General features: G+C 30.1%; 3 protein-coding genes across 27 annotated transcripts in view; 1 reads left to right on the forward strand and 2 right to left on the reverse strand.

Moving 5' to 3' along the window:
• Positions 1-15,159, forward strand: part of LOC107997060 (formin-binding protein 1-like) — a 46,272-nt gene extending 31,113 nt beyond the window's left edge. For 2 of the 22 annotated variants that reach the window (XM_062072226.1, XM_062072217.1), the window contains exons 3-13: positions 32-82; positions 889-1,195; positions 1,568-1,714; positions 1,805-2,164; positions 3,016-3,045; positions 3,537-3,844; positions 3,931-4,122; positions 4,306-4,484; positions 4,581-9,864; positions 11,196-12,471; positions 12,575-15,159. In XM_062072226.1, the coding sequence (XP_061928210.1) occupies positions 32-82; positions 889-1,195; positions 1,568-1,714; positions 1,805-2,164; positions 3,016-3,045; positions 3,537-3,844; positions 3,931-4,122; positions 4,306-4,484; positions 4,581-4,738 (1,732 nt within the window). In that variant the 3' untranslated portion in view covers positions 4,739-9,864; positions 11,196-12,471; positions 12,575-15,159. Of the gene's footprint in view, positions 1-31; positions 83-888; positions 1,196-1,567; positions 1,715-1,804; positions 2,165-3,015; positions 3,046-3,536; positions 3,845-3,930; positions 4,123-4,305; positions 4,485-4,580; positions 9,865-10,031; positions 12,472-12,574 lie in introns of all 22 variants that reach the window. The other 20 variants (XM_017055416.3, XM_017055411.3, XM_062072228.1 and 17 more) reach the window with 13 other exon arrangements.
• LOC107997061 (leucine-rich repeat-containing protein 20) lies at positions 6,959-13,576 on the reverse strand. Of its 2 annotated transcripts, none has more exons than XM_017055418.3 (4): positions 13,420-13,576; positions 8,490-8,633; positions 8,143-8,310; positions 6,959-8,058 (listed from the first exon to the last, which is right to left on the reverse strand). In XM_017055418.3, the coding sequence occupies exons 1-4, from the start codon at positions 13,574-13,576 to the stop codon at positions 7,895-7,897; spliced, it is 633 nt and encodes a 210-aa protein (XP_016910907.1). In that variant the 3' UTR covers positions 6,959-7,894. The 2 variants fall into 2 exon arrangements, with proteins under 2 accessions (XP_016910907.1, XP_016910906.1); XM_017055417.3 differs by lacking the exon at positions 13,420-13,576 and adding an exon at positions 9,227-9,398.
• A 1,148-nt stretch (positions 15,160-16,307) lies between the features above and the next one.
• On the reverse strand, positions 16,308-23,894 carry LOC107997059 (PDZ domain-containing protein 8). Of its 3 annotated transcripts, XM_062072215.1 has the most exons (9): positions 23,381-23,894; positions 23,032-23,224; positions 22,683-22,945; positions 21,538-22,609; positions 21,196-21,455; positions 20,925-21,125; positions 19,948-20,097; positions 19,166-19,348; positions 16,308-19,092 (listed from the first exon to the last, which is right to left on the reverse strand). In XM_062072215.1, exons 1-9 carry the CDS (start codon positions 23,771-23,773, stop codon positions 18,889-18,891), a joined length of 2,919 nt encoding a protein of 972 aa, XP_061928199.1. In that variant the 5' UTR covers positions 23,774-23,894; the 3' UTR covers positions 16,308-18,888. The 3 variants fall into 3 exon arrangements, 2 of the variants coding, with proteins under 2 accessions (XP_061928199.1, XP_061928200.1); XM_062072216.1 differs by lacking the exon at positions 19,948-20,097; XR_009829031.1 differs by lacking the exon at positions 16,308-19,092 and having other exon boundaries at positions 19,212-19,348; positions 19,434-20,097.
• Positions 23,895-24,276: the final 382 nt, after the last annotated feature.

Below are 24,276 nucleotides of genomic sequence, written 5' to 3' on the forward strand. Positions count from 1 at the left end.
TCCGGTAATCTTGTTTCGTTTTTGATTGCAGACGTCTTGTGAAGAGCTATCAACCTAAGAAGAAAGAGGAGGAGGATTATCAGTGAGTATGAGCCAACTTAGAAGCGTAATACCGGATCCACGCTTCGTAGTAATGTTTCTTGACATGAATAATACTTCAAAATAATTTCTATTTTAAAATTCATTCTATATTTTAATAGAACATTTTTAATCGGAGACAAATCTATTAATTATTATCTCAACTAGGGTAACTTGATTCTCTCACAATTGAATATTTCGTTGTAACAGTTTAAATTGTTTTAATATTGAAAAATATTTCCAATATTAATATTGGTGTATATAATTTTAAATATATTTAAAATTCTGCTGATTCCTACTAATTTTATTTAAGTTCTTACTATAGAATTCTAGAGTTTCACTGGTTGAAGAATATATACATATATTTTTATTTTTCATCTCTTTAATTATTCTATGAAATGCTCTATAATATATCATAATACATCAATAATGCATCATCAGAATAATATCATATAGTATCTTATAGTATCTTATACAAATAGATTCAACAATTGTCTATGTAGATTTCGCAATTTCTTTAAATGTTTCCCAGCCATTTCTATTAGAATGCAAACGTGGCGCTTGAAAGAAAAGAAAAATTCTTAAGCGCCTTTAATATTCCATACGTGGCGTGACAGAAAACAGTAGCTAATCTCTTATCTGAGGGCGTGGGTAGGTTGCATTATAAGTTCAAGTAGTAACTTGCTTAGATTGCATTTATGGACTCACTTTTTTTTTAAGTTAGATCGGTTGTGCACCATGCTCGCAGACCAAAAGTTTGCATAAAAATATCATATTATATTCTAAGCAATCTTTGAACTTTGATTTCAGATACAGTCCATGTCGAGCGTTCAAGATGGAGTTGAATGAGGTAAACGATCAGGCAGGACAGAGGGAGGTGATCGCGGAGAATTTGCAAGCAAACGTACTAAGGGAATTGAATATTCTCGTGAAGGATTTTAAGGAGGATCGTAAAAAACATCTGCAAGAAGGGGCCAGATTAATGGCAAATCTGACCGGTCAAATTGGAAATTTGGAGCGTGCTAGGAAAGCGTACGAAAAAGCTTTTCGTGAGGCGGAAAGAGCAGTTGAGAATTATCAGAGAGCAGATGCTGATTTGAATCTTTCAAGAGCGGAAGTAGGTGGATGTTTTTGATCCATTTTCACCTTTGCACCCTGAAAACTTACAATTAATTCTCTATAAATGAAATTTGTTCTTATTATACTTATAAAGAAAGTTTTAATTTTTAAGTTTTTTAATCTGAAACTTGGAAATTAATAATCGTTATGAATAAACCATGTAATATCAATACAAATAATATCAATGCAATAAAATAATAAACAAATAGAAAAAAGTTTTAAAAAATACAAAAAGTTATATAAATATGTAATTTCTAAATCACGTTATAGAGGATTAACTTGGATGAATATCGATTCTCTAAATAACTTATTGAGAAATAAAAGTTGCATGGTAGTTAGCCAAACTTTACATGATTTATTTCATTCTTAGGTCGAGAAGCAGAGGATGAATATGACTTTAAAAACTCAGCAGAGTGAGGAAGCCAAGACAGAATATGCGAATCAATTGCAGAAAACAAACGACATGCAAACATTGCATTATCACACGGCTATGCCAGAAGTGTTTCAACATCTTCAAGTATAATACATATATTTGTTATTTATTGTGTAAAATATATCTTTTGAAAAACTTTTATATAATTTTAACATTCTATATATCTTGTTATAGGAGCTTGATGAAAAGAGAATAAAAAATATGCGAAACTATATGCTAAAGTCTGTGGAAATAGAACGAGCAGTGGCGCCGATAATCGCTCAATGTTTAGACGGTATTGAAAAAGCAGCAAACGAGATCAATGAGAAAAAAGACACATTATTGGTAATCGAACGTTACAAAAGCGGTTTCCAACCTCCAGGAGATTTTCCGTTCGAAGATCTTTCTGTGGCTAAAACATATGATAGCAATAGTCAGCTATCACAGCCTGTAATGCAACCAATACACAATCATCATCTGACAGTGAAGGGTACTGTTTCTGGTAGTAAAATTAAGAAGAGGGTCGGGCTGTTCGGCATATTTAGTAGCAATAAGGTAAATGTTGTTCATAACATTTTACCAATTAGTAGTTTTAATTTGTGTTATAAATATGTTTGTGAAAGGAGCATTTGTTCAATCGTTTTTTTTTTCTCTTTTTCTGTCTAAAAGTGTAAGAACGTTAAAAGTAAGAACAAAAAAATAGTTACAATATGTGCACGAAATGTCCCTTTGTCTTACTTTTGTTTCTTTTTTTTTTTTTTTAATTGTTATTCGAATCGCATATTCGCACCATTGTCGAAAAATAAGTTTGTTATATGCATAGATTTTCAATAGCATGAGTGATTAGTACAATTTAAAATTTTTTTTTAAGCGATTGTGTTATTGTTAAATTCTTTTTCCTTTTATCTTGTGCATTAAGGCGAAAAGAACACAACACATATACCGATTCGATTTAGTTCGACCAATAGTTTACTTAGCATCGCGCCAATTTTCGCGAGGCCAGCATAACTTATCTTTCTTCTGTACTTTTTATTAATTTGGTGGATGGTTCGATCTGCCTGTGTGGTCTCTTGTTTCCAATCATCCGTGGACTATGAATTTGGATACTGTTGTACTTAGTAAGTACACTACAAATCGCTTCTTCGCCTGCCACTGTGTAACATCAGCATTTTGTTCTGCATCGAGATATGTATCAGTAATTACATGCATTTGTTAGATTTGTCTTTGTTGGTCGAGTACAAACTCAGAAATTTACATTGAAACGGTAAACATTTCCACGTATTGCAATAACGTTTATCATATTTCCTTTGCTGAGTTTTTACTCAACGCTATCGCCTGAGATCCATTTTTTTCTGATTCATTCGCTGAATGATACGCTTTTGGAATTTGTTTCATGCGAACAACAGAAGTTGATCGAGGTGGGCATAGCTTTGAAGGTCTGTCTATTTCTTTATGGTCGTCATTGTTCTTTCATATGACAGTCCTTATTGACAGAGTCCCACTGTTTTTTCTTTATGAAATACTTGTCTTTATGTATATATTTTTTTATTTTATTGATAGTTTGTTGGGCTCTAAGAATGCTCCTGATAATGACGTATAATGCCACGTCCACACTGGTCAAAACTGTACGCATCCATACGATTCATCGAGTTTACAAAACGGCGCACGAGTTAATTATATAAATATTTTAATTTACGTAGGTTCTGAATTCGCGATCTACTCTGTTCGTGAACAGTGTGGACGTGGCAAAATATAATTGGTAAAAGTTGTTGAATTTTGTGTTTGTTAACTTTGAATTGGTAAAGTAGAATTAACTGTACTATTTATGATGATCACGTGCTTTCTTCTCTTTTGTTTTCCATCATAATTCATTAGATTTTTCCTCGTTCAGTTTTGAAACTTGGATACTTAAATTCAAACATTCCAGAATAATGTGCCCGGATATGGTGATGGTGCGAAGGAGGACTGTAGCGATCTACCACCGAATCAACGCAAGAAAAGACTTCAACAAAGGTTGGACGAAATTCAAGCAAAAATTCAACAAGAGACTGCGGCAAGGGATGGTTTGATGAAGATGAAAGGGGTATACGAGCAAAATCCTGCATTAGGCGATCCAATGAGCATAGAAGGACAGTTGAATCAATCTAGCAACAAACTGGATAAACTCGGTGCAGAATTGGCAAAATTCCAAGGTTATCTCGAAGAAGCAATGCGCGCCGGTGTCAGTTTATCCAGGTGATTTTTAGAAATTTTATAGATTCTTTTCACGATCTACTTATCGTTAGTTTATGATTTGATCTTGTATAATTTAAAATTTCTAGTCCCAGTCAAGCACCACGAAAACCAACTAGTAATGGTTCCGCAACAAGACCGCTGAGTTCAAGAAGATCCAGTCATTCGGGAGGAGAGGAAAGTCTTTCAAGATCAGCATCTGATTCCAGCGTAAGCAATGCGAATGCTAATCAACCGATACATAAGAAAAGTGCTCCGGGTACACCGCAACCGACACATGGGTAAGTTTTAACTAATCATTGGATTATATTTTGGATTCTACTGATTTATAATATCGAATTATTTACGAATTTCATTTAGGATTTTTGTGATAGTTTTTTTTTTCCTTAAATAAAAAAAAACGTTGTGATAATGATGAGTTTTGAATAAATCAGTTCTAAATACAGATTAGAATTTTTAACTAGACCAATTAGACACGCTTTTCGCTTTACGGTACTGATGCACAGTTCCACGAATAGCCCGGAATCTGGTCTTGGAGAATCGAGGACATCCCTTCCTGGTAGTGGTGGCGAAGAATATTATGTTGATGAAATTGATGCTCAACCACCGTTAGGAACATGTAGGGCTCTTTATCCTTTCGATGGTAAATATATATTGCCAACAATTTTATAATAATAATAATAATGTTTATTTTTAATAATAATCTGAAAAATGTATAAATTGAAAATTATGTTTTTAGCAACTAGCGAAGGTTCTATACCAATGTATGATGGAGAAGAATTATATATGATTGAATTAGATCAAGGAGATGGATGGACGCGTGTACGTCGTATTTCACAACCAATCGAAGGCTTTGTACCTACATCTTACATAGAGTGTCATCTCTATAATACTTAGCCATTTCTTTTAGGACGTTAAACAATTGAGAAGTGGGGAAATTTTAAGATTATTTATGCTATTAGTTCAATACGATATACTGAACGATTAAAAATAGCAATTCATGAAAATTAGAGGTTCTATGTTGAGGATTTGGTGTTGATTGAATGGCACTAGTTTTCAGGATGTATTCTGGTCAAATCATGGGTCTAATCCCATAAAAATGTCACTGATATAAGTGAAAATTAATATGTGCCAATACTTTGATTTTTGGGAGAAAATCTCATGACTTGTTAAAGATTCAGTCAATTGTTCACCAACATACCTCTTTTTAGCTTCTCTCAAGTTTATTAAACGAGAAAGAACAAAGAGAAAATAAGTTTCATTTTTAATATCTAATTTCTTTTATACAAAAGTGATCAAGACGTTCAACTCTCTTAAATATTAAATATAGTAAGAATAGTAAGATCCTTCAACTATTTAGAATGCTGTTATGCCCAATCATTTTAAAGAAATTTTGTCATACACGTACGAAATACAATACATTTTTCTAAGAGAAAGCACCCTGATCACTTGGATGATTAAAAATATGTTTTTATAATTTAGATATGCACAAGTGAACAATTTGCAACTTCATTATTGAAAGTATAATAAAAGTAATAAATATCTGTCGTATAATACACATACACAAATACATATATGTATAACATATGCTCCGCCTACATGTCACGGATAAAATTACGATTGTTGTAATGACATGAAGATATATGTATTTTTTTTTTTTTATTATTAATTTTGTTGTAAAGCAGGCAACTCACGAATAGATTCACACTATCTCCGCTGAAGTTCAAGAAACTATTCAATTTCAATGCTTTTAGAATAAATTTTTATCTAAATGATTTATATATAAATATTACAAAAAATGTTTATTTGTTTTAATATATCAATATTTGTTTCTTGCTTTTGCCGATGATAGGAAAGTGATGTCGCTTCTTTACAATTATTTTTGAGTCGTTTTTTGACTTTTATTGTTATATAAGTATATTAATTGATGTTAGTATTTTTTTTTTTAATGCAACTAGAAGGTGATTAGGTGGTGCTCTGTACAGCAAGTAGATTCCGAGTATTGATCGGCTAAGTTTTGTTTATGATATTGCCTGGATGTGAATTTAGTTAAGATATATTGTGTACATATTGCAAGGGATATGGGAGGAGAAACGAAATGTATGGTACGTGTGTGAGTGCCAGGTTCGATACGTATCGTGCGAAGTGATGAATTTATTTCCATTGCATATAAATACGAAATAGTGACGTTGAATTATTATTTTTTTTTCTCCCCTTTTTTCTTATAAATATAAAAAAAACGTCTCTATTTCGGCATTTTTGGAAAAAATTCTTAGCTTCTCAGTTACAAAAAGCTAGATTCGTCCTAGATTCGATTGCGATGTATCAAAATCGTGTAGTCGTATATATGCTCGCGTATTAAAAATATGTATATGTATATATATATAAAATCTATAATCACTCATTAAAGTATAGCCTCGATATATAAGGTACGAAAGTACATAAATTAAATAACATCAATAGCCTTCTTCTCAGCCGCAATTGTTGCCTATTCGGTGTAATTTCTTTGACTCTTTAACATACAATTTTAACTGTAAGTTTTGCTGCATTTTGCAATCGATCGTAAACATGCGCCTCGTGTTTTCACGATTTTTTATAATTTATCCTTAATCGTCAAAGAATAAGCATCGATAACTTTTAGATTTTGCGAGAATCAGCAGTATTTTCGCATGCGGTCTTTGATGTTGATAGAAAATTAATCGCAATAATTTTTGCCCATTGATAGGCTGTATCACTTTATGAAAGTGAAAAGAGAAAATCATTAGATAACGATGAAAAGAAAAAAGAACGATATCCTTACGTCTACCTTAATTTTTAACATTCAACTGCGTCCATTCTATGTATATTTTGTGATTTTATATCCATGAACAAGTATTGTAGATAATTAACTCCGTGACTCATTATACGTTTAATTATTATTATTATTATTATTATTATTATTATTATTATTATTATTATTAATATTGAAAAAATATAACTACTAAACCAATATAACGTAATAAACATTTTTTTTATAATATTAATATGCAAATCCAACATATCCGTTTTATTATTCTTTTTTATATTTTTTTCAATCATTAAAAGGAAAGTGAATTAGAGGGAAAAGCAAAGAAGAAATGTATTTCTTAAAGTATATTATAACGTTTCGCGGACAATTGACTAGATCAGAAATACAGAGCAATACATTCTGATACTTGTTGTGCATATACATAGAACTACATTACAATTAGTATATAATACAATTTAATACATTTTACATATTGTTTATATAAATTAAATACAATCGTTCTTGTAAAATTCTTGCACGTATCTAAGCAAAAAAAGAAAAAAAAATCATGAAATTTTGTATATTATAAACAGTATACTGAATTTATATGTTTTATTTTCTTCTCTTTCTCTTCAATGCTTTTATAAAATTAAAATTTATGGCGAAGATGTTAGCATTAGATCGCCTATAAATTGGCAGTCGTACGATTTATTATACAATATGTACGTCGCAATATGTCAAGTCCACGCATAAAAAATAATAAAACATATCTTAAATATACAGGATACTTATTTGGAGTTAGTAAAAATATAGTAGTAAATCGAATCGACAGCTCGCAATGTTATATGTACTTACATGGATCACAGCATTGCGTGGGCCAAATGAGCGAGCAGCAGAATAACATCTAAAAAAATCCACACGGTACAAAACGAGAGTAAAAGAAATGACAATCGATCGCTATCCACGAGATCAATAAAAAAAGTTCCAGGTACGCGGCAAATCTATCTTTAAGTACAGATTATGAAAATCATCAATTAAAGAAATATATACTATTTTCTGATCATTTTTGCCGCTTATCGTCACACCTGTTATCGCTCAGTCGTATGATATTTTATTACTGTACAAAATACTTGCTTTTGTTCTTAATTCACTTAACAATATGTTAGCGAACTTTCGAACAATTTCAGTCAATAATAATGGAAGCAAACTACGTCCAAATTGGACGATTATTCGACGATTAACTGCTTTGGCAGATTTTATTGTTTTCTTTGAGCTATAGATTCATTTCAAATAGTAAGATCTTCCCATTCTTCAACTTGTCGAGGCGTTAATTCAATTTTAATTCGGGTCAAAGTACTGAGTAAATCGTGCATCCTTGCTGTTAACGGGTTGGCTTGAAGATCAATAAATTCTAACGCAGGAGCATGCCTGAGTCTTTCGATATCTATGTCTAAAAAATGGAAAGTATCGAAATTATAATATTATTATGGATTATTTGAACATTTCTTATATAATATAAAAACTTAAGATTTACCAATGATGGAATTGTTGTTGGCAAGGAGCCGCTTAAGTTGCGGTATCCGACATGTAACGGGTGGCAAAGCAATAAAAGTATTATGTGAAATGTCCAACCTTTCTAATGCTTGTAATTCAGCAAGTTCCTCTGGTAGTTTGCTCATTTGATTATGACTCAGGTTCAAGTCTAGAAACGATTACGTGTTTGAATTTGTATTACAGTGATACCTTTCAGCTAATAAATAAAAAAAAAAAATAAATAAAATTTTTTCAAATAATTGAAAATAAGATTATAATAAAAATGATAGAACTTATTAACAAATATATAATTCAATAATAATTTGGTATTATTATTAATTAACTTACCAGTGATCAATGAAAATTTGATTGCAAATTTTGGTGGAATTTTTGTTATTACATTTCCAGATAGATTACATCTTTTTAATTCTGTATGTCTCATTAAATGATAAACTGCATCAGGTACTTGCATTAACTGGCATTCAGATAGATCTGAAAAAATAAAATATTATAACATTAATAAGTATTATATAATAATTTTGTTTAAGACATGAAAAAAAATTTATTCAAAATTTATTTTTAGTAAATTAATTGACATATTATATATATATTTTAAAAATATTAATTTTTATAAATAATATGCTATTAGATACATATATTTTAATCACATAGAACATAGTGATATGTTCAATTTTCATAATTGGAGCACATTGTATTCATCCGTATTGTGATCTTGACAGATCAGCTGTCGAACTGGGTCAGTGTATCAATATTTCATGATAGAATTTTGTTCACTTTTCAAATATTACCATTGTTCGGTAATCTTAAAATTGTATATCAACTTCAATTCAATTCATTAAGTAAAAACTGCACTCAAAAAACGGGAAATTTTAATAAAAGTACACAATTTTTTATAAAACCCGCGATGCACCTGTAGCAGCAAAAACTAGGTCATGAACTAGATTAAAGTATCTACAATAATAACTTAATTTAAACAAACTAGACAAATTTTTATAAGAATCATAATTTGATTAGTTTAATAAAGTATTTTCTTAAATATATATATTTTTTGACAAATGATTTACCAAGATTGTTAGTTTCTTGTGCATCTTCGCAGCGCAAGACTACTCTCGTGACGGCGTTCGCCATCTTGCTGAGACAAACTGACTTAAGTTGGACGTTTCGCCACCTTAATATGAAACATTTATTTTCGACGAATTTCAGAAATAAATAGTACTTGCTAAATGATTTTGGCATTCATTCTACTTTCAGAAATTTATACTGCGACATAATGACGTAGAAATTGAAGACAATAATATTCGTAAAATACATTTAATATAATTTGATATTCTAAATAACCATAAATTTTTAATGATCAATTAAATTTATCAATATTTAATTTGAATTTTAATAAGTATCGAAAAAATTTTAAATATATTTCAGTAATGTGAAAATAGATGCGGGATACTCGCTTGTTTGGTATTGCGCTAAAATTTTTGTCGCCATTTTTCAGGCGCCTGCGCATTTAGTTTTAATTTTGTCAAGTTTTTCTGTGATTCGAGTTCAATATATTTTTCGATTTTATATTATTCAAAACATTTATGTAAGATTTAAATTGATTAATTTTATTGTTTAAAACAATTGTAAATAAAATATAATCATTGATATAATATAAAATAAAATATTATATATATTTTTATTATAATTTGATGGATAGATACAGGTAGGTGCCAAATATTTGAAAACTTCGTTATCCTATCTTTTCAATTGACAAACTTTTTTACATTTCTCTATATTTTAATAATATATTTTTTATAATTTATATTCTTTAAGCCAAAAGATTTTTAATATTATTAAGTGAAATATTCGACTATGTTTTATTATTTTTAGTGACAGTAACGATAACTTTTTACTATAAAGTAGTAAATGGCTTTGGTAGCAAGCTACCATTTAAGGTTACGTTTCCATACATGGTGGCGCCTTACGTACCTGTATTCATGTAGCACACAATGTATATATACTCGTATTTTATCATGTACCTATGAAAATATACAATATTGTTCATATTTTAAAATAATTCTCAATATTAAAAATTTAAATATAAATTAGTAATACAATGCTTTATAAAATAAATCTATTTTAATAGCATTTTAATTCCGTAATTTTTTATAAATTTAATACAACACAATTTTATAAAACACAAATTTCATTTTATATTTTAGATAAATAATAGTAAAAGAAATTAAATATCATATTGTGTGTCAATTTCTTATGTTCATGCATCTATATAACGAAAAATTTGAAAAATGATATTTTATTTTTATTCAAAAAAAAAAAAAAATGGATAAAAATGTAAAAAAATATATATATAAAATAATTATATTATTTTATTACAAAAAAATCGAATTTGAATATATTCAAAATTAATTAAATAATTATTAAGTAACTGTTTAGTAGTTCATTAACACTTTGTCGTGGATGCATGTAAAAAAGATCAGGAAGAAGAAACGATTCTTAAACGGTATGCAAAGCGCGAGCATTTACTTTGCTAGGACTTCGTGACGATTCACTATTCCGAGATTGACCTTTTGTGCACACGACTGCCTCCAAAACGCGCAAGAGATCTTTTCTATTGACGAACTGTTGAGTCATAGATTGATACATGGATATATCGCACAACAATATCAATTATTCAACATAAAAATGTGAACAATCTTAAAATAATATTTTCAAAAATGTATATATATATATATATATATATTATATTATATTATATGTATTATATTTTTCTTTTTTTATTTTTTTTTTTTATTATTTATACATTTTATTATATTTTTACATATAATAACCATACTAAATTATATGCATATATATATATATATATATATATATATATATATATATATAGATAGCATAATAATTATGCATAAATTTAAGATAAAATTTTACGTTTATATGTACTATTGTAAGAAAATTAAAAGAAATCATTAAATTTATAGTTTTTCATCACTTATATTACTATTATAAAATAATAAAATAAAATTTTTCTTTTAGTACTCAAATAATTTGGACCATATAATTTCAATTGTATTCTTTAAGCTGTGTTCACAAAAACAAAATATGCTCACGCACGAACAATTTGCAACATGTTCGGATCGATGAATAGCTTAAGGAACAAAGACCGGATATGATAGTTACGCAACACAATGTTTATCCAACCAATTATCTATGCTAGAACCTGGAGTGAACATTTCACTTTTATTCGAATTGATGCACGAATCACACTACCGTGATGAGGAACACTACCACCTGTTACGTATGCTTGTCTAACATGGTGTATTAACATTATATATTCTTATATATTTAATAAGTTAATGTTATAATTTTTATATACTATCGAAAAGCAATTTCATGTCAATAAAAATAAAAGAAAATTTAGAAATTATTAAATTCAAAATACTTTTAAAAAATTTATTCATGTTAAATTTAAATGAATATAATTAAAATTAAAATTAATTGATAATTCCTGATAATACAATATAGATTGTAATCAATCATTCGCATAGAAAAAAATATTATTAGCCTAGCAAAAAATATTTCTTCTCAAAGTTAACAAGTGTTATTACAGAGACATACATTCGGACGTAGAATAACTCCTTGAATGTGGCTGCCAAGTGCCTCTCGCTCTCGTTTTCTCCGCTTCAAGACTTTCGCCAGTTACCGATTAGAAATCTTATGTTTATTTTTGACGGGTTAATAATAGTATTTTTTAATCATGTTGCAGTGAAAAGGAAAAAATTACTAATAAACCGACACAAAAAAGTTCGAACAAAATAATTAACAAACAAAAGAAGAATAAAAAGTCAAGATTGATCATTCACATAAGGAAAGATCAAGTTAAGACAAAGCTGGATGAAGCGACATTAAGGAAGGTCTCAAATCTATCCAGGTGGACGGATAAGGCAAGGACTGAGACCCGTTCTCTTTTCCAGATTGAATCAGGAAGCGAATCGCGTGATCCACTATGATGCTTTGAAAGCAAGCATTGATGTAGAAGATATCGATTGATTCCTTGAACTGTTTTAAAATTCCTTCGCAACAATATCTACTTAATTTGTCACGGTAGTCTGAAAATCTAGCTCGTCAGTCGAAACAACGAATCAAGGCCGGCCAGAAACACGTATCAAGTTGCCAACTGTATTAGTCCTCTAATCGAACACATTCTAAGGTCGTTTAATGGCATATATCTATTAATTTAATTGCACGTAATTTATCTTCTCCCCTGGAGATATAACAATTAATTATCTCCACATGAAATAAATTCTTTATGGTTTGTATAAACAATATAATTTATATTGTAAATGAATACCAAAATGCTTTTATTATTTTATATTTATATTAATGAAATTATTTTTATTTTCTGAACATAATAGAGAATCGAGAATTATGTTACCGGCGAATTGAGAGTGAATTATATCAGAAAAATAAACCACTGTATTATAAGAAACCAACCAAAGTTTAATTGGACTACGTAAGACTTGCGGTTCATTTGTAAATTGTTGTTGCATGTTTACTTATTTGAAGAAAAATTTAATGAAACCGATTAAGAAATAATTGTCGATCAAATACAAGTTTAGAAGTGATAAGGAATCAAAGGAGATGACGAAAAACGATTAATCTGAGTTAAGTTTTCACAAAAAGCATATTCAACTTTTGTATTGTTCGATATCTTATCTAAACTTTTATCATCCGTGACTAAAACTACGCAGTCCATTATACGGATTGTTTTATTTCATGAACGTTCGTTATTTTTTTCTTCGATCGCATAGTAGATGCAAATCCACAACGAAACACAAACTTTAGGGGATATATAATTGAAACATAAATATTATTCAACAAATGTTTCAATATGTTTCTTTTCCCGAATGAAATCCTCAGCTGAGCGAAAGTGTAATACCTCAAACGCGGAAAGATATCGTACTGTAGAAAGTACTAAACGCGAAGGAAACAATTACGTTTGGCTAACCAGATTTTATCCAGTTTATCGATACAATTTCGCTTAGTAGAAAAGATGCATCACTCATATACTTTCTTTATTATTCTTTTCTCACTTTTTTTTTATCTTTAAAAGTATATGTTATTTTCTTAAGAAAAAATTATATTACTTTCTATAAATTTCTTTCTTATTCAGCAATTTTTGTTCAATGTTCTTGGACCAACGAACAAATCAAAATTTTAATGGTGTTAAAACGTTGATGCAATGATAGATTCGACCTACCTAGATTACAATTGTCCTGTGCCTCTTCGCACCGGGAAACTACCCTAATTATCGCCCGGCCCGCCAATTGCACACAAACAGCCATAGCCACGTTTCTCTCTCCTTGTTCCTGAGAAATTTGTTCCATATCGTCTCCATTGTACGCGGGTGGTCTCATCTCTTCTGCTTTACTATGTACGTCAAACGTGAAGAATCTTGTGAAGTTTAAACGAAAGGAAATAACTTGCTCTGAATTCTGTCTATTCGAACGATCACTGAATCTCTTCGAAGTTTTCCAATTATCGTCAAACTTTTTTCACAGTGATGAAGAAGCACACGCTTTTACTGTTTCTTCTTCAAAGTTATCAATAGCACCCTCGATTCTCTTCACCTCTTCTTCAAACATCAAGAAACTATCATGTTTCGAGGCGCAAGCTTTGATCATACACAAGAGAAGATTTGAAACGCACTTTTCCGACAAGGTAACTCTCTAAACTCTCGTAAATTTATCGTTTCTAGAGTGAATCTTTAGCGTCGTTCTCGTTATGTTTTATTGAGGAAACAATGATAAAAAGTTGGCTTCAAGAACATCGACGAATCGATCACGTCATCAGACGAAATCGTTATTTTCCTCGATCTTTCACAAAACCACGAGATTTCCGCGATTTTCTGTTTTTCCGCGTTCGAGAGTCTCTCAAAAGATAGCGGGAAAAAGTATCGCAATGAGAGTATATTTGAGGTGACGCTGGCTGGCACTAAAGTGCAGAACTCCACGCGGTGCTATTTAAGCCTTCGTCGCGGGGTCTCCCACCAAAGATGCATCTCGGATCAGCTGACTACTTTGTTTCAACTCCCTCTCTTTGTTTGAAAACAACTGTAGAAACCACTACGCATATTCACCGCCAGGTGCACTCGGCCTGCAACCTGTCGAAATTGGTGTTAGAGTTTTCACGAACGTGCGACTCAAGGTTCCCCGTTAACAGAGCGCGTGGTTTTGTTTCAGTGTCTCCTCGACGAAGAAGGAACAAGACAGGAAAAAAGATAAATGTGTTTTAAACAGCGAGATCTTTTCGTGGATCGACTGGTGGACCCCGACTTTTCCGCTTCTTAAGAGTCAAATTGCGTTGAACGCGGCATTGAAGTTCCTTCAGTACAGAAATAGGCAGATAAATGCAACTACTCGAAGGTCTTCTACACGCCGCACAGACGGAGTAAATCTGCGAGCAAGATTGACGGAAACAGGAAGGGACCGTCGCAGGGAGAAGCGTAATATTCGACGCACAAGTTCTCGCGGAACGGGATGACTCATCTAATTGCACGTTCTATCGGGATTGAGATTCTTTTGATCGTGGCTGCACTCGAAAGGGACCTAGATTTCGTGCGTGTAAGTTTGGAAAGCGTCGGCATGATTTATTTCCTGCCGACGAGCTCGATTACGAGCTTCCAAATTCTATTTCTCTTTCGACTCTTTCGCCTTTTTTAATTAATTCCAAGTTTCTTTCATCTATAATTCATGACACGTTAGAATGTCTAGATATCGTAGGAACAGTGGCGATACAATTTTTCATTTTATACTTACCATACTTATCCATACGTCCGAATCCTCTTATGCAATGATATCGGGTCGGTGGGAAAGTAATGTCGGTTTCGTGAGTATAGAAATAAATTAATTTATCATTGTATATATTTTTATATACATTTTTCAAATTATTTGAATATTTTGTTATATATAGTTTCTTAATAAATGTTTTTTTTGTGTAAGATATTTCTCTTAAGATATTCATTCATACTTTTATCATCACTTCATTTTTATAATATTATTGTTATATATAACTTGAAATTCAATTAAATTTGATATATTGTTTATATTTATTTCAAAGATATGATATATCTTTTTCAGGAAAAATTGTATTGCCTTATACGCTATATTGGCTGTAAAAAAGTGTTTGCATATTAGTGTTTAAACGTATATTGCAGCATATTAATTAATTAAAATACAAATTTATTGAATTTCATATAATTTAATAATATTTAATATTCGATAAAAAAAATTTGATATTATATAAAATAAGAGTATGTACAAATATTTTTTTTTTTTTTTATATTGTATAACTGCTAAATCTACATCGAATTTTAATTTCAGACGAGAATAGAATATTTCATAAAATAAATTTGAGATTGTTTATCTTACCAAAATCAAAATCGATATAAATTTTCCATCAACTCAATGTAAAAGCGAGCATAATTTTCTACACGCATAAAAAGGAAACGCATAATAAGGAGGAAAAAAAAATGTACAGTGGATTAAGAAATTATTATACAACTGCCTCTATGGACGATTCTTCGATTCGGTCTTCTAGATATTTTATTCGTTTTATTTTTCCTATATATATATATAGTATACATAGATATATATATATATATAGATATATATATATATATTTGATCATGTCGTTACATAAATGTGCAATTAGTGGCGCAGCTCGTGCGAACGAGGAAGCGAACGAAACTAGCAAAAAATAATCGTTTTAAATATATTTCTATCCTGCTTTTAGTTCGGTCAAATCTTTGTTCGAGTAGTTCCGTTCACCTTTTCATTCGTGTTCGCGAAATATTCACGTCGTCCAAAACCAAGGTCAAAAATACGACGAACCATTCGTTCGGCACGATGCCTACTGCGCCATTGCAAATGCTCATTATTAGCTATCATCGATCTTTTCCAGCGGTGATCCGGTTTCAGATATTTTCTTTTTTTCATTTTGTATATTTTTGGAAACGGCACGATACAAAAATGTTCCACTTAACAATTGGATTGGCACATTGTGTTAATTCATCAAATCATGAAAAAAATCTTCCCTTCTCAAATAATTTTTTAGAATGGGCTATAAAAAGTAAATTGATTAACTAAATTATATTCTTGTTATTTTGTTTTATATTTAATAATAGAAATTTGTAGTTTTCTGATAAAAAACAATTTTTGAACAATATTTCCTTGGTAAAAATATGAATCAAAATGTACAATACAATTGATCATTTCTTAAGTGACAAGATTTAAAAGAAGAGGCTGCATATAGACACACGCATCGTCGCTATAATATTATCGCCGCGATAATAAACAGCGTGAGCATCTGGAAGAACTGGTAAATATTTTACTTTTTCAGACGAAAGAGAACATTGAATACGCGTGTTGGCTGAGATCGAGAAACGTATTTATTTCGCTACATTAAAACAATATATTTCTACTCCTTTCTCTCGAAAGAATCAGATATTCATACAATCACACGGTATTTTGAAAAAACGAAATCTTTCTGACTCATCGTTACCGATCGTATCGAATGTTCTCATTTAACAGCAAAAAGAAAAAAAAAACAGAAGAGAAGAAAGTACATCGAATCTGCAATCTATCTCTATCTCGAAAGTAATCGCGAATAAATGTGCGAAAGGATCTCTTTTTTCTCGATAGGAGATTTTTTTGCTCTCCATTCATCGTAGAGTCTAGTATCCCAACAGGGATAAAATGTTTATACGATTCTTCGGTATGTTTGGCACGTGGCCAGAGAATACTGCGCGTGCATTTCATGGACAAGAATAGATTTGCGGGCCAAAATCCCCCATGACTTCTTAGTCGTTGTATTCGTATTGACTCTTGCATGAACATACGCGAGATAAAAGCTACGCTACATCGTGCAAGATCGATGCACGCGATCCCTGCACGTGTATGCCCTCTCTTTCTCTATTGCCTTCACGCGATTTCATTTTTTTTCTCTATACATCTATTCATTCTCTATACATACATATTACATATGTACATATATATCAGTAAAGAAGATTTTCATAGTCTCTCAACGTCTGGATCCAGTCTAATCATTCTTTTAATTTCATAATCAATTTCAATAATAGAACAATCAATGTATTATATTGTTCTTTTTAAATTTAATGACTTAGTATTTCCAAAACGACGCGCAATTTTACATCCAGTTAAGATTCTGAATTTACGCCAACTGTGATCTGCCAACACATGACAGAAAGAAACATCGTGTTCCACGAATAATCCGCGCAACAAACTTTTATGAACGCTGGGAAAAGCCGTGTGCGAAAGGAATCACATGGATATGCGTTGGTGGTTTGGAATTGTTCGTTGATTCGCAAATAAAATAAAAAAAGAGAAGGAAAACAAATAAAGTCCAAATCGCTGGAAGTTTTATATTACAGGCTATTTTTTTCTCGTACTTTTAGGTGCATTTCAGCGATTATAATGAGCAGAAAATCTTTGTCAAACGTCTCCGTTTGACCGCGAACGTTGGCCCTATAAAATCTTTGGCTCTGACGTAGATTTCTTTGTGCAGTAGCAGATTATTGCGTCTCCGTTTTTCGAGTATTTTCATATTTACCGAGAATTCGGGTGTTTTACGTAGCTTGAACGAACGGAAACGTCGCCAGTAACTATAGACGAGCATCAATTCAATTTCGCTTTTATTCGTATTCGTTGGACGAATGAAATATTTTCAATACTTATAGCATTGATTAATATATAATAGAATAATAATATGTTTCAAGAGAAAATAATTACATAGAAAACAATTCTCGCTAATTATTATCCTGAAATAATACAAATAAAAATTATTACTGAACACTCGTTCAACAATATATTAATATTATCTTTCTATATTAATTCTTTTATATTCATTTTACATACTAACAATGAATTGCAATATCTCATAAAACTACGCTACATCGATATTTTGATGTAGTGTATTTATGGATGGAATTTTATCTTTATCATGTATTTTATTCATATTCTTGTGTAGATAATATTCGTATTAATACTTGATAAATTAGTTGCAATTCATGCATTTCATTGAAGCTAGTTTACGATCAGTAAAACAATAAAAAAAGAAAATCTATTTTGGAACGTTGGAATTTAATTATCGATCTTAAATCGCTATATTATTATTGAAGAGAATAATATCTATTCTGTAAAGCTACATGCTATAATTAAGTACTTAATTGCCCATTACCTTATGCTTAAACTCAAGACACTATTTTCCCGTATTTATTATTTTAATCGTTCTATTAATTACCTAATTAATTACCTAAACCGCTGAAAATATTTTAAGCGTAAACACAGTTGGTATATGTTGTACTCTGTTCTCTACAAATATACGTAAAATCTGTAAATACAAGTCTTAATTTTTGGTGTTCTCTGGTAAACTATGAAAGTATCACGGTAAAATTTACGAGTATTATCTCGAGACCTATTAACATGAATATCGCTGCACCATTTAAAGAGAAATTTCGAAACACGCATATAATACATACAATTAGAAATATATATTATAGATCCCTGAACGGAATTATAATTGTTCAAATTCGATCAATGATTCGATCAATATTTAGTTTAAATTGAAGTAAAATGAAGTAAATTTGAATGTAAGAAGTGAAAGAATGTATATAATATATCTTGGCTTCTTCTCATAAAACCTAAATCTATTAAGATTCCTTGTTTCTTTGAGATCGATCTAATACTTCTTGCGCGTGTTGTAATCCGGCACAATAATGCAATAATAAGACACTCAGTGCTTGCACACGTAAATCACTCTGTGCAATCAATTTAATACTGTCCATTTCTCCACTTTGTGATAATTCTAATCTTGAGGTAGTTTCGGCATCGAGCGCAGTTTTAAGCTTTCCCATCTATATTGAAAAAAACGATTAAATGTAATATTTGTATTTCATTTATATCTTTAAAATTCATTTTTATCTTTACCATAATATTAATCTTTTCAACACGTTCTTGAGGCTCCAAGTGTTTGTACAGAAACTTGCCGGTATCTTTAGCCCTAGACATAAGACCATCATCCAAATCCCCTGCTACTAGAGGAGCTGCCACACTTGGCTCAGCACCCTCCAAAAGATCAGGACTTATGCCCAAGCCTCCGACCAATGAATTCTAAATGTTTCAATAATTTGATCAGACACATTGGAGCATAATATTCGATATTTAGATCTTGTCCCTATGAAATAAATGCACCTACCTTCGATTGATATGATAATAAAGGTGTAAAGAAAGCATCGTTTATTGCACTATTAGAAATTGTAATAATTATGCAGCATCAATACAACGATATTTTATATAATAAGCATGATGGCTCAATGTGCATCTGCATATCTGTTACTTCAACATAACAGTTAGTGCCATAAGAAACAAAAAATATAGCCGTTTGCAGTAGAAAGTAAAAGCTTGTATAAGAATTTTCAAAAAACGTTGCACGAAAGATTGAACGCGAAGCGAATCAAATAATATAAGCTTTAAAATCACAATCAATATAATCATAAGCGTGTTTTCTGCCCCCTACAATTGCTGGTATATATAAAAGAATAGGACAAAGAATAGAAATAGAGCAGAGAAGGCCTGAAATTACATTTTGATTTAATCACAATTGATAAACATCAAAACGTTATTAATAGCTAATATAATAATTATTAGCAAAATGATCAATATAATCCTTCTCTGTTCCAACTGAACAAATTTGTGTTATTAAATTCTACCTTGCGGGATGCACAGGGACTTGGGGGAAGACTTCTAGATGCCAAACCAGTACCGGAAGCCGGCGGGGCCAAGCAACTGGTACTTCCAGCCTTCTTCAGGCCCATTAGAGTATTAGCTATACTAGCCTTCATGGCCATCATAGTTGCACCCTGATTAATTGATCAATGGATTTCAAATTTATTAATAATTTTATTTATCTAATTATAAAAACCGATAAAAGAAAGAAAAACAAAACATACAAACAATCGTGCCCTCAATCTCGCTCTTGATTATTTAATGTGTAAAAGGTTAAATTAGTTTATTAGACAATAATAAAGCAAATAATCTATTCACTTACAAAACTCATAAATACATTAGAAGCAAGGTGTTAAGGTGCAAACCTACAAAAAACCTTCACCTCCCTATTATGCAGATGATCAATTTTATTGCCAACAATAAAGTGAATCACACTTAACAGTTGTTTCCCTATGTACAAAATACCAAGAATACTCTAAATATTTCAAGTATACATTAATTGCCCAAAATTTGCAATTCCTTGATTACAGCATTGCATACTGTACAATTAAATATCACTAATAAAGCGTAGATATGTATAGTAATTGTAATTTTATAATATTTCTTTTTTAAAATTTCATTCTAACCACAGTTGAATAACAAAATTTTATCTTTCAAAATTAATATACAATTTTTTTTAATAAAAATATAAATTATGTATATATATATCACATATGTTAATAAACTTCAATCCAGAAATTTAACTTTAAATTCTAATTATATATCTTAATTATAATTATTATTTTTAAAAAGTGACATTGTATAAATCACAATGAAAAAAACGAATAAGAATATTCGTTTTATGGAATTGTCAACAAGATATAACATTCATTGCGATTTTAAAGTTTAGTATATTTGAAAGTTTCATTAAGTTGACAATACCATTCTCATGTAATAAAAATTTTTATTACGTCTTGAGTACCTGTACAGTATCTTCACAACTGGTTAGTGAAATTTCTGGACCCGATTCTCCGATAAGAGTAGGCTCTATTTCATCCGCTTCTAATGCCATTGTTGTTATACTTTCGGCTCCACACATTCCTGATGCTTGACACCGGACCTCGCATTTTTTATGACATACCATACCACAATCTCTGCACTGTACCGCATCTTTTAGCCAAATCTATGTAAATATATAAATTTTGTTACTCAATATAAAACATTTAAAAAAAAATAATTGTAAAAACATCGACCTTTTTTGTACAAAAATCGCAATGTGTTGCTCTATGAAAGTGAGTTCTAATAAAATCATGCATTTTTTTTTCAACAATTTCTTCACTCAAAGATGGTTGTGTTTTAATAGCTTCTGTATTTTCTTTCTTTCCCATATCAAGCATGTGGCGATTTGAATAACTGGATTCCCATATATAAGATAATAAAATATCACCATAACAAAGTGTGGGATCAAATCCTGAATAACCTTGTAGTTTTGGATGAACTGTCGTCAAGGAAGCTTATAAAATATAGCAATAAAAATTAATATAAAATAGATAACAATAATATCAAAAATTATATTTAATAAGATTAATACATACCACTATCAGGTGGTAATAAAGCATGACATTTAAGATAATGACCAGTTGAGGATGTATAGCATTGTGCTAAAATTAATTTCATGGGAACATTAATATATCCTAATAATTTTGCATGAATTTCTCCTCCTCTTACACGACCCCACACTCCAATATTTAAGTACTGAAGTTCTGAATCAATTTGGAAAGTTCTAGTTTCTTCAAAAGTAATTAAAGAAGCATATTCCTTTTCTTTAGTAGTATAATATAAATCTGATATATTTGTTACATAACTATCATTAAAACAAAATTGAGAATTACTCGATATTGATTGATTTGAAGTAGTTGAAATTTTTCTGGAAGGTGTAGTATCTGGTGTTTGAGCAGTATCATCAGTATGTGCACTGCTTTTTCTTCTTCTAAAAAACTTATTACCCATTTCCAATTTATCAGCAATTTCATTTTCATAATCTTTTAAATCCGAAAATTTAATTTGAGTTTCAAATTTGATTTTGCTATCTTCTGCACTAGGTGTATCTCCCTTATTTGATATGAAATCAATTTTTAATGTTTTCTTATCTCCTCCTCTTTCTGCAAATATTTTTTCACTATCCAATTTCATACTAGTTTGCTTGTCTAAATCTGTTTTAGAATACTTTCTTTCAACCCTTATGATAAAACGTCTTTGTACAGCACTTTTTACAAATTTAGCTACTTGATTCATGTTAGATACTTTTTTACCATCTACTGCTATTAAAATATCTCCTTTCTTCATCTCAGCAATTGCAGCAGGACTTCCAACTATTATAGTTTCAACTAATACACATGTATGACCTATTTCTGGCACAAATTCTTGTTTAAATACTACACCAAGTTGCTGTGATCCAACTTTACTAATAATTAAATCCAACACCATGTAAGGAACACCAGTATATTGAGTTAAATATACCCAAGGTGTTGAGTCTATGCTTATTGTACAATATATTTCAACTTGTGATCTGTCCTCTGCATTAAGTATATTAGGTCCAAGATTTAATCTAGTTACTTCAACCAATGATACTTCCAAATAACCTGGTATTAATTGCATATTAGCGACCTGAATAAAAATTTTTAAATATTTGTTAGATATATTATTTTTCAATTTTTACAATAATCAAGAAATATTTTACCTCAGATAAATCTACGGCTTCATCGTTTAATCTGCGGAAAAATGGTTTGTAACGCATTTTATAGCGAGGTAGCGTATGCTTCCTCCGTACTGCTCTCCGAATTTGTCCTGTGATTAAAGAAATAATTTGTGGTTGTAATTGACGACCTTGAAATTGGGATTGCACTTCCAATTCAAGTATAGGATCTGAATAGAAACTTAAAGACCAATGAGTATATGGAACACGTGTAAATTGTAATCTAGCTCTACCACTGATACGTTTCACTGAAAAAAAATATAAATTACATAAACATTGAAACACAAAGATCAAGAAATATACTTATAATAATTTGTTCAAATTATTAATGTACCTTGTAAAGCCATATAAGCAGTCTTTCCCAATAACATTTTAACATCTATTGATAATTGAAAATTTCCAGAATAATGTAAATCTAAAGATAAATCCAATGTCTCCAATAATCCTGTATCAGCATCTATTTTTGAATCTGCAACTTCTAAACCTTTTATTGTGGGAAATTGTGAACCTAAATTTAAATCTCTTAACTGAAAAAAAAAATATATATATATTATTTATTTATATTTAACATATATACACATAAATTTAAATCTCTTAACTGAAAAAAAAAATATATATATATTATTTATTTATATTTAACATATGAATATCAAATAATAATTTAAATATCAATAATAATTTACCTGTACACTGTCCAATAATTTTCCAGTAGTAGATTGAGTTAATAATTCTTTGAATTCATTATTTAATTTTCTATATAACCAAAGACGTACTCTCTCAGCATTTCTAAGTTCATTGAATAGAAATTGTAATGTTAAATTTATTGCCAAGTTTTCATTGCCTTGACACATACCCTGACGTGATATATTTATGGAATTTGTTTTTTCATCTTGAATTTTTTCAAGTAATTCTTTAGGTAATTGAGCCTTGTCATGGTGAAGTGATTTTTTTGGTGAATTTGCTAAAGGTGCTTGTTCCAAAAATTTTTTGAAGAAATAAAATTCCAATACAATTGTACATATTATACCACACATAAATGTAATCACAGATACACAAATAAATTCAAAAATATCCATATTAATATATCATCTATTGGAAACTTAATTGTTTCCCTGATTAACACCAATTTTTTCACTATTAAAATTGAAAAATATTCAAATAAATTGTATAAAAAGTCTTCTTGTGAATTAAATATGAAATAACAATCATGTAAACATATTAAATATATTTTAATATTATTAAATAATATTTTTAAGATAAATACATTACGACGTTCATACAAAATAGGAACTCTTATAATATGTATGATTTCGAATCGATCATTAAAAAGATTATTATTTTTTTAATGCTGAATTACATTGTTATGATCACTTTCGTTTCACGGGTCAACAGTTATTCAGAACACTTTCACCTATCATTATAAATTAAAATTAAGACATTTTCATAAAAATATAAATAAAATTTTATAAGAATTTAAAAAATATTCATTTTCACAAGAAAATGTTCGTACGATACATTTTAGAAAATCTAATAATGCCAATGAACATGGATAAAACGTATCATGACAGTTTTCTATTGA

Source organism: Apis cerana, linkage group LG3, assembly GCF_029169275.1.
Source record: "Apis cerana isolate GH-2021 linkage group LG3, AcerK_1.0, whole genome shotgun sequence".
Lineage (NCBI taxonomy): Eukaryota > Metazoa > Arthropoda > Insecta > Hymenoptera > Apidae > Apis > Apis cerana.

Excerpts from the sequence above, each read along its gene's own strand:
- LOC107997059 (XM_062072215.1), bottom strand. The coding sequence starts at position 23,773 with ATGGATATTTTTGAATTTATTTGTGTATCTGTGATTACATTTATGTGT. Across the intron at positions 21,456-21,537 it reads TTTATTACCACCTGATAGTG|CTTCCTTGACGACAGTTCAT; the intron begins GTATGTATTAAT and ends ATATTTTATAAG. Across the intron at positions 20,098-20,924 it reads GTTGTGAAGATACTGTACAG|GGTGCAACTATGATGGCCAT; the intron begins GTACTCAAGACG and ends TCAATTAATCAG.
- LOC107997061 (XM_017055417.3), bottom strand. The coding sequence starts at position 9,398 with ATGCCAAAATCATTTAGCAAGTACTATTTATTTCTGAAATTCGTCGAA. Across the intron at positions 8,634-9,226 it reads ACAAGAAACTAACAATCTTG|ATCTATCTGAATGCCAGTTA; the intron begins GTAAATCATTTG and ends TTATTTTTTCAG. Across the intron at positions 8,059-8,142 it reads CAACAACAATTCCATCATTG|ACATAGATATCGAAAGACTC; the intron begins GTAAATCTTAAG and ends TCCATTTTTTAG.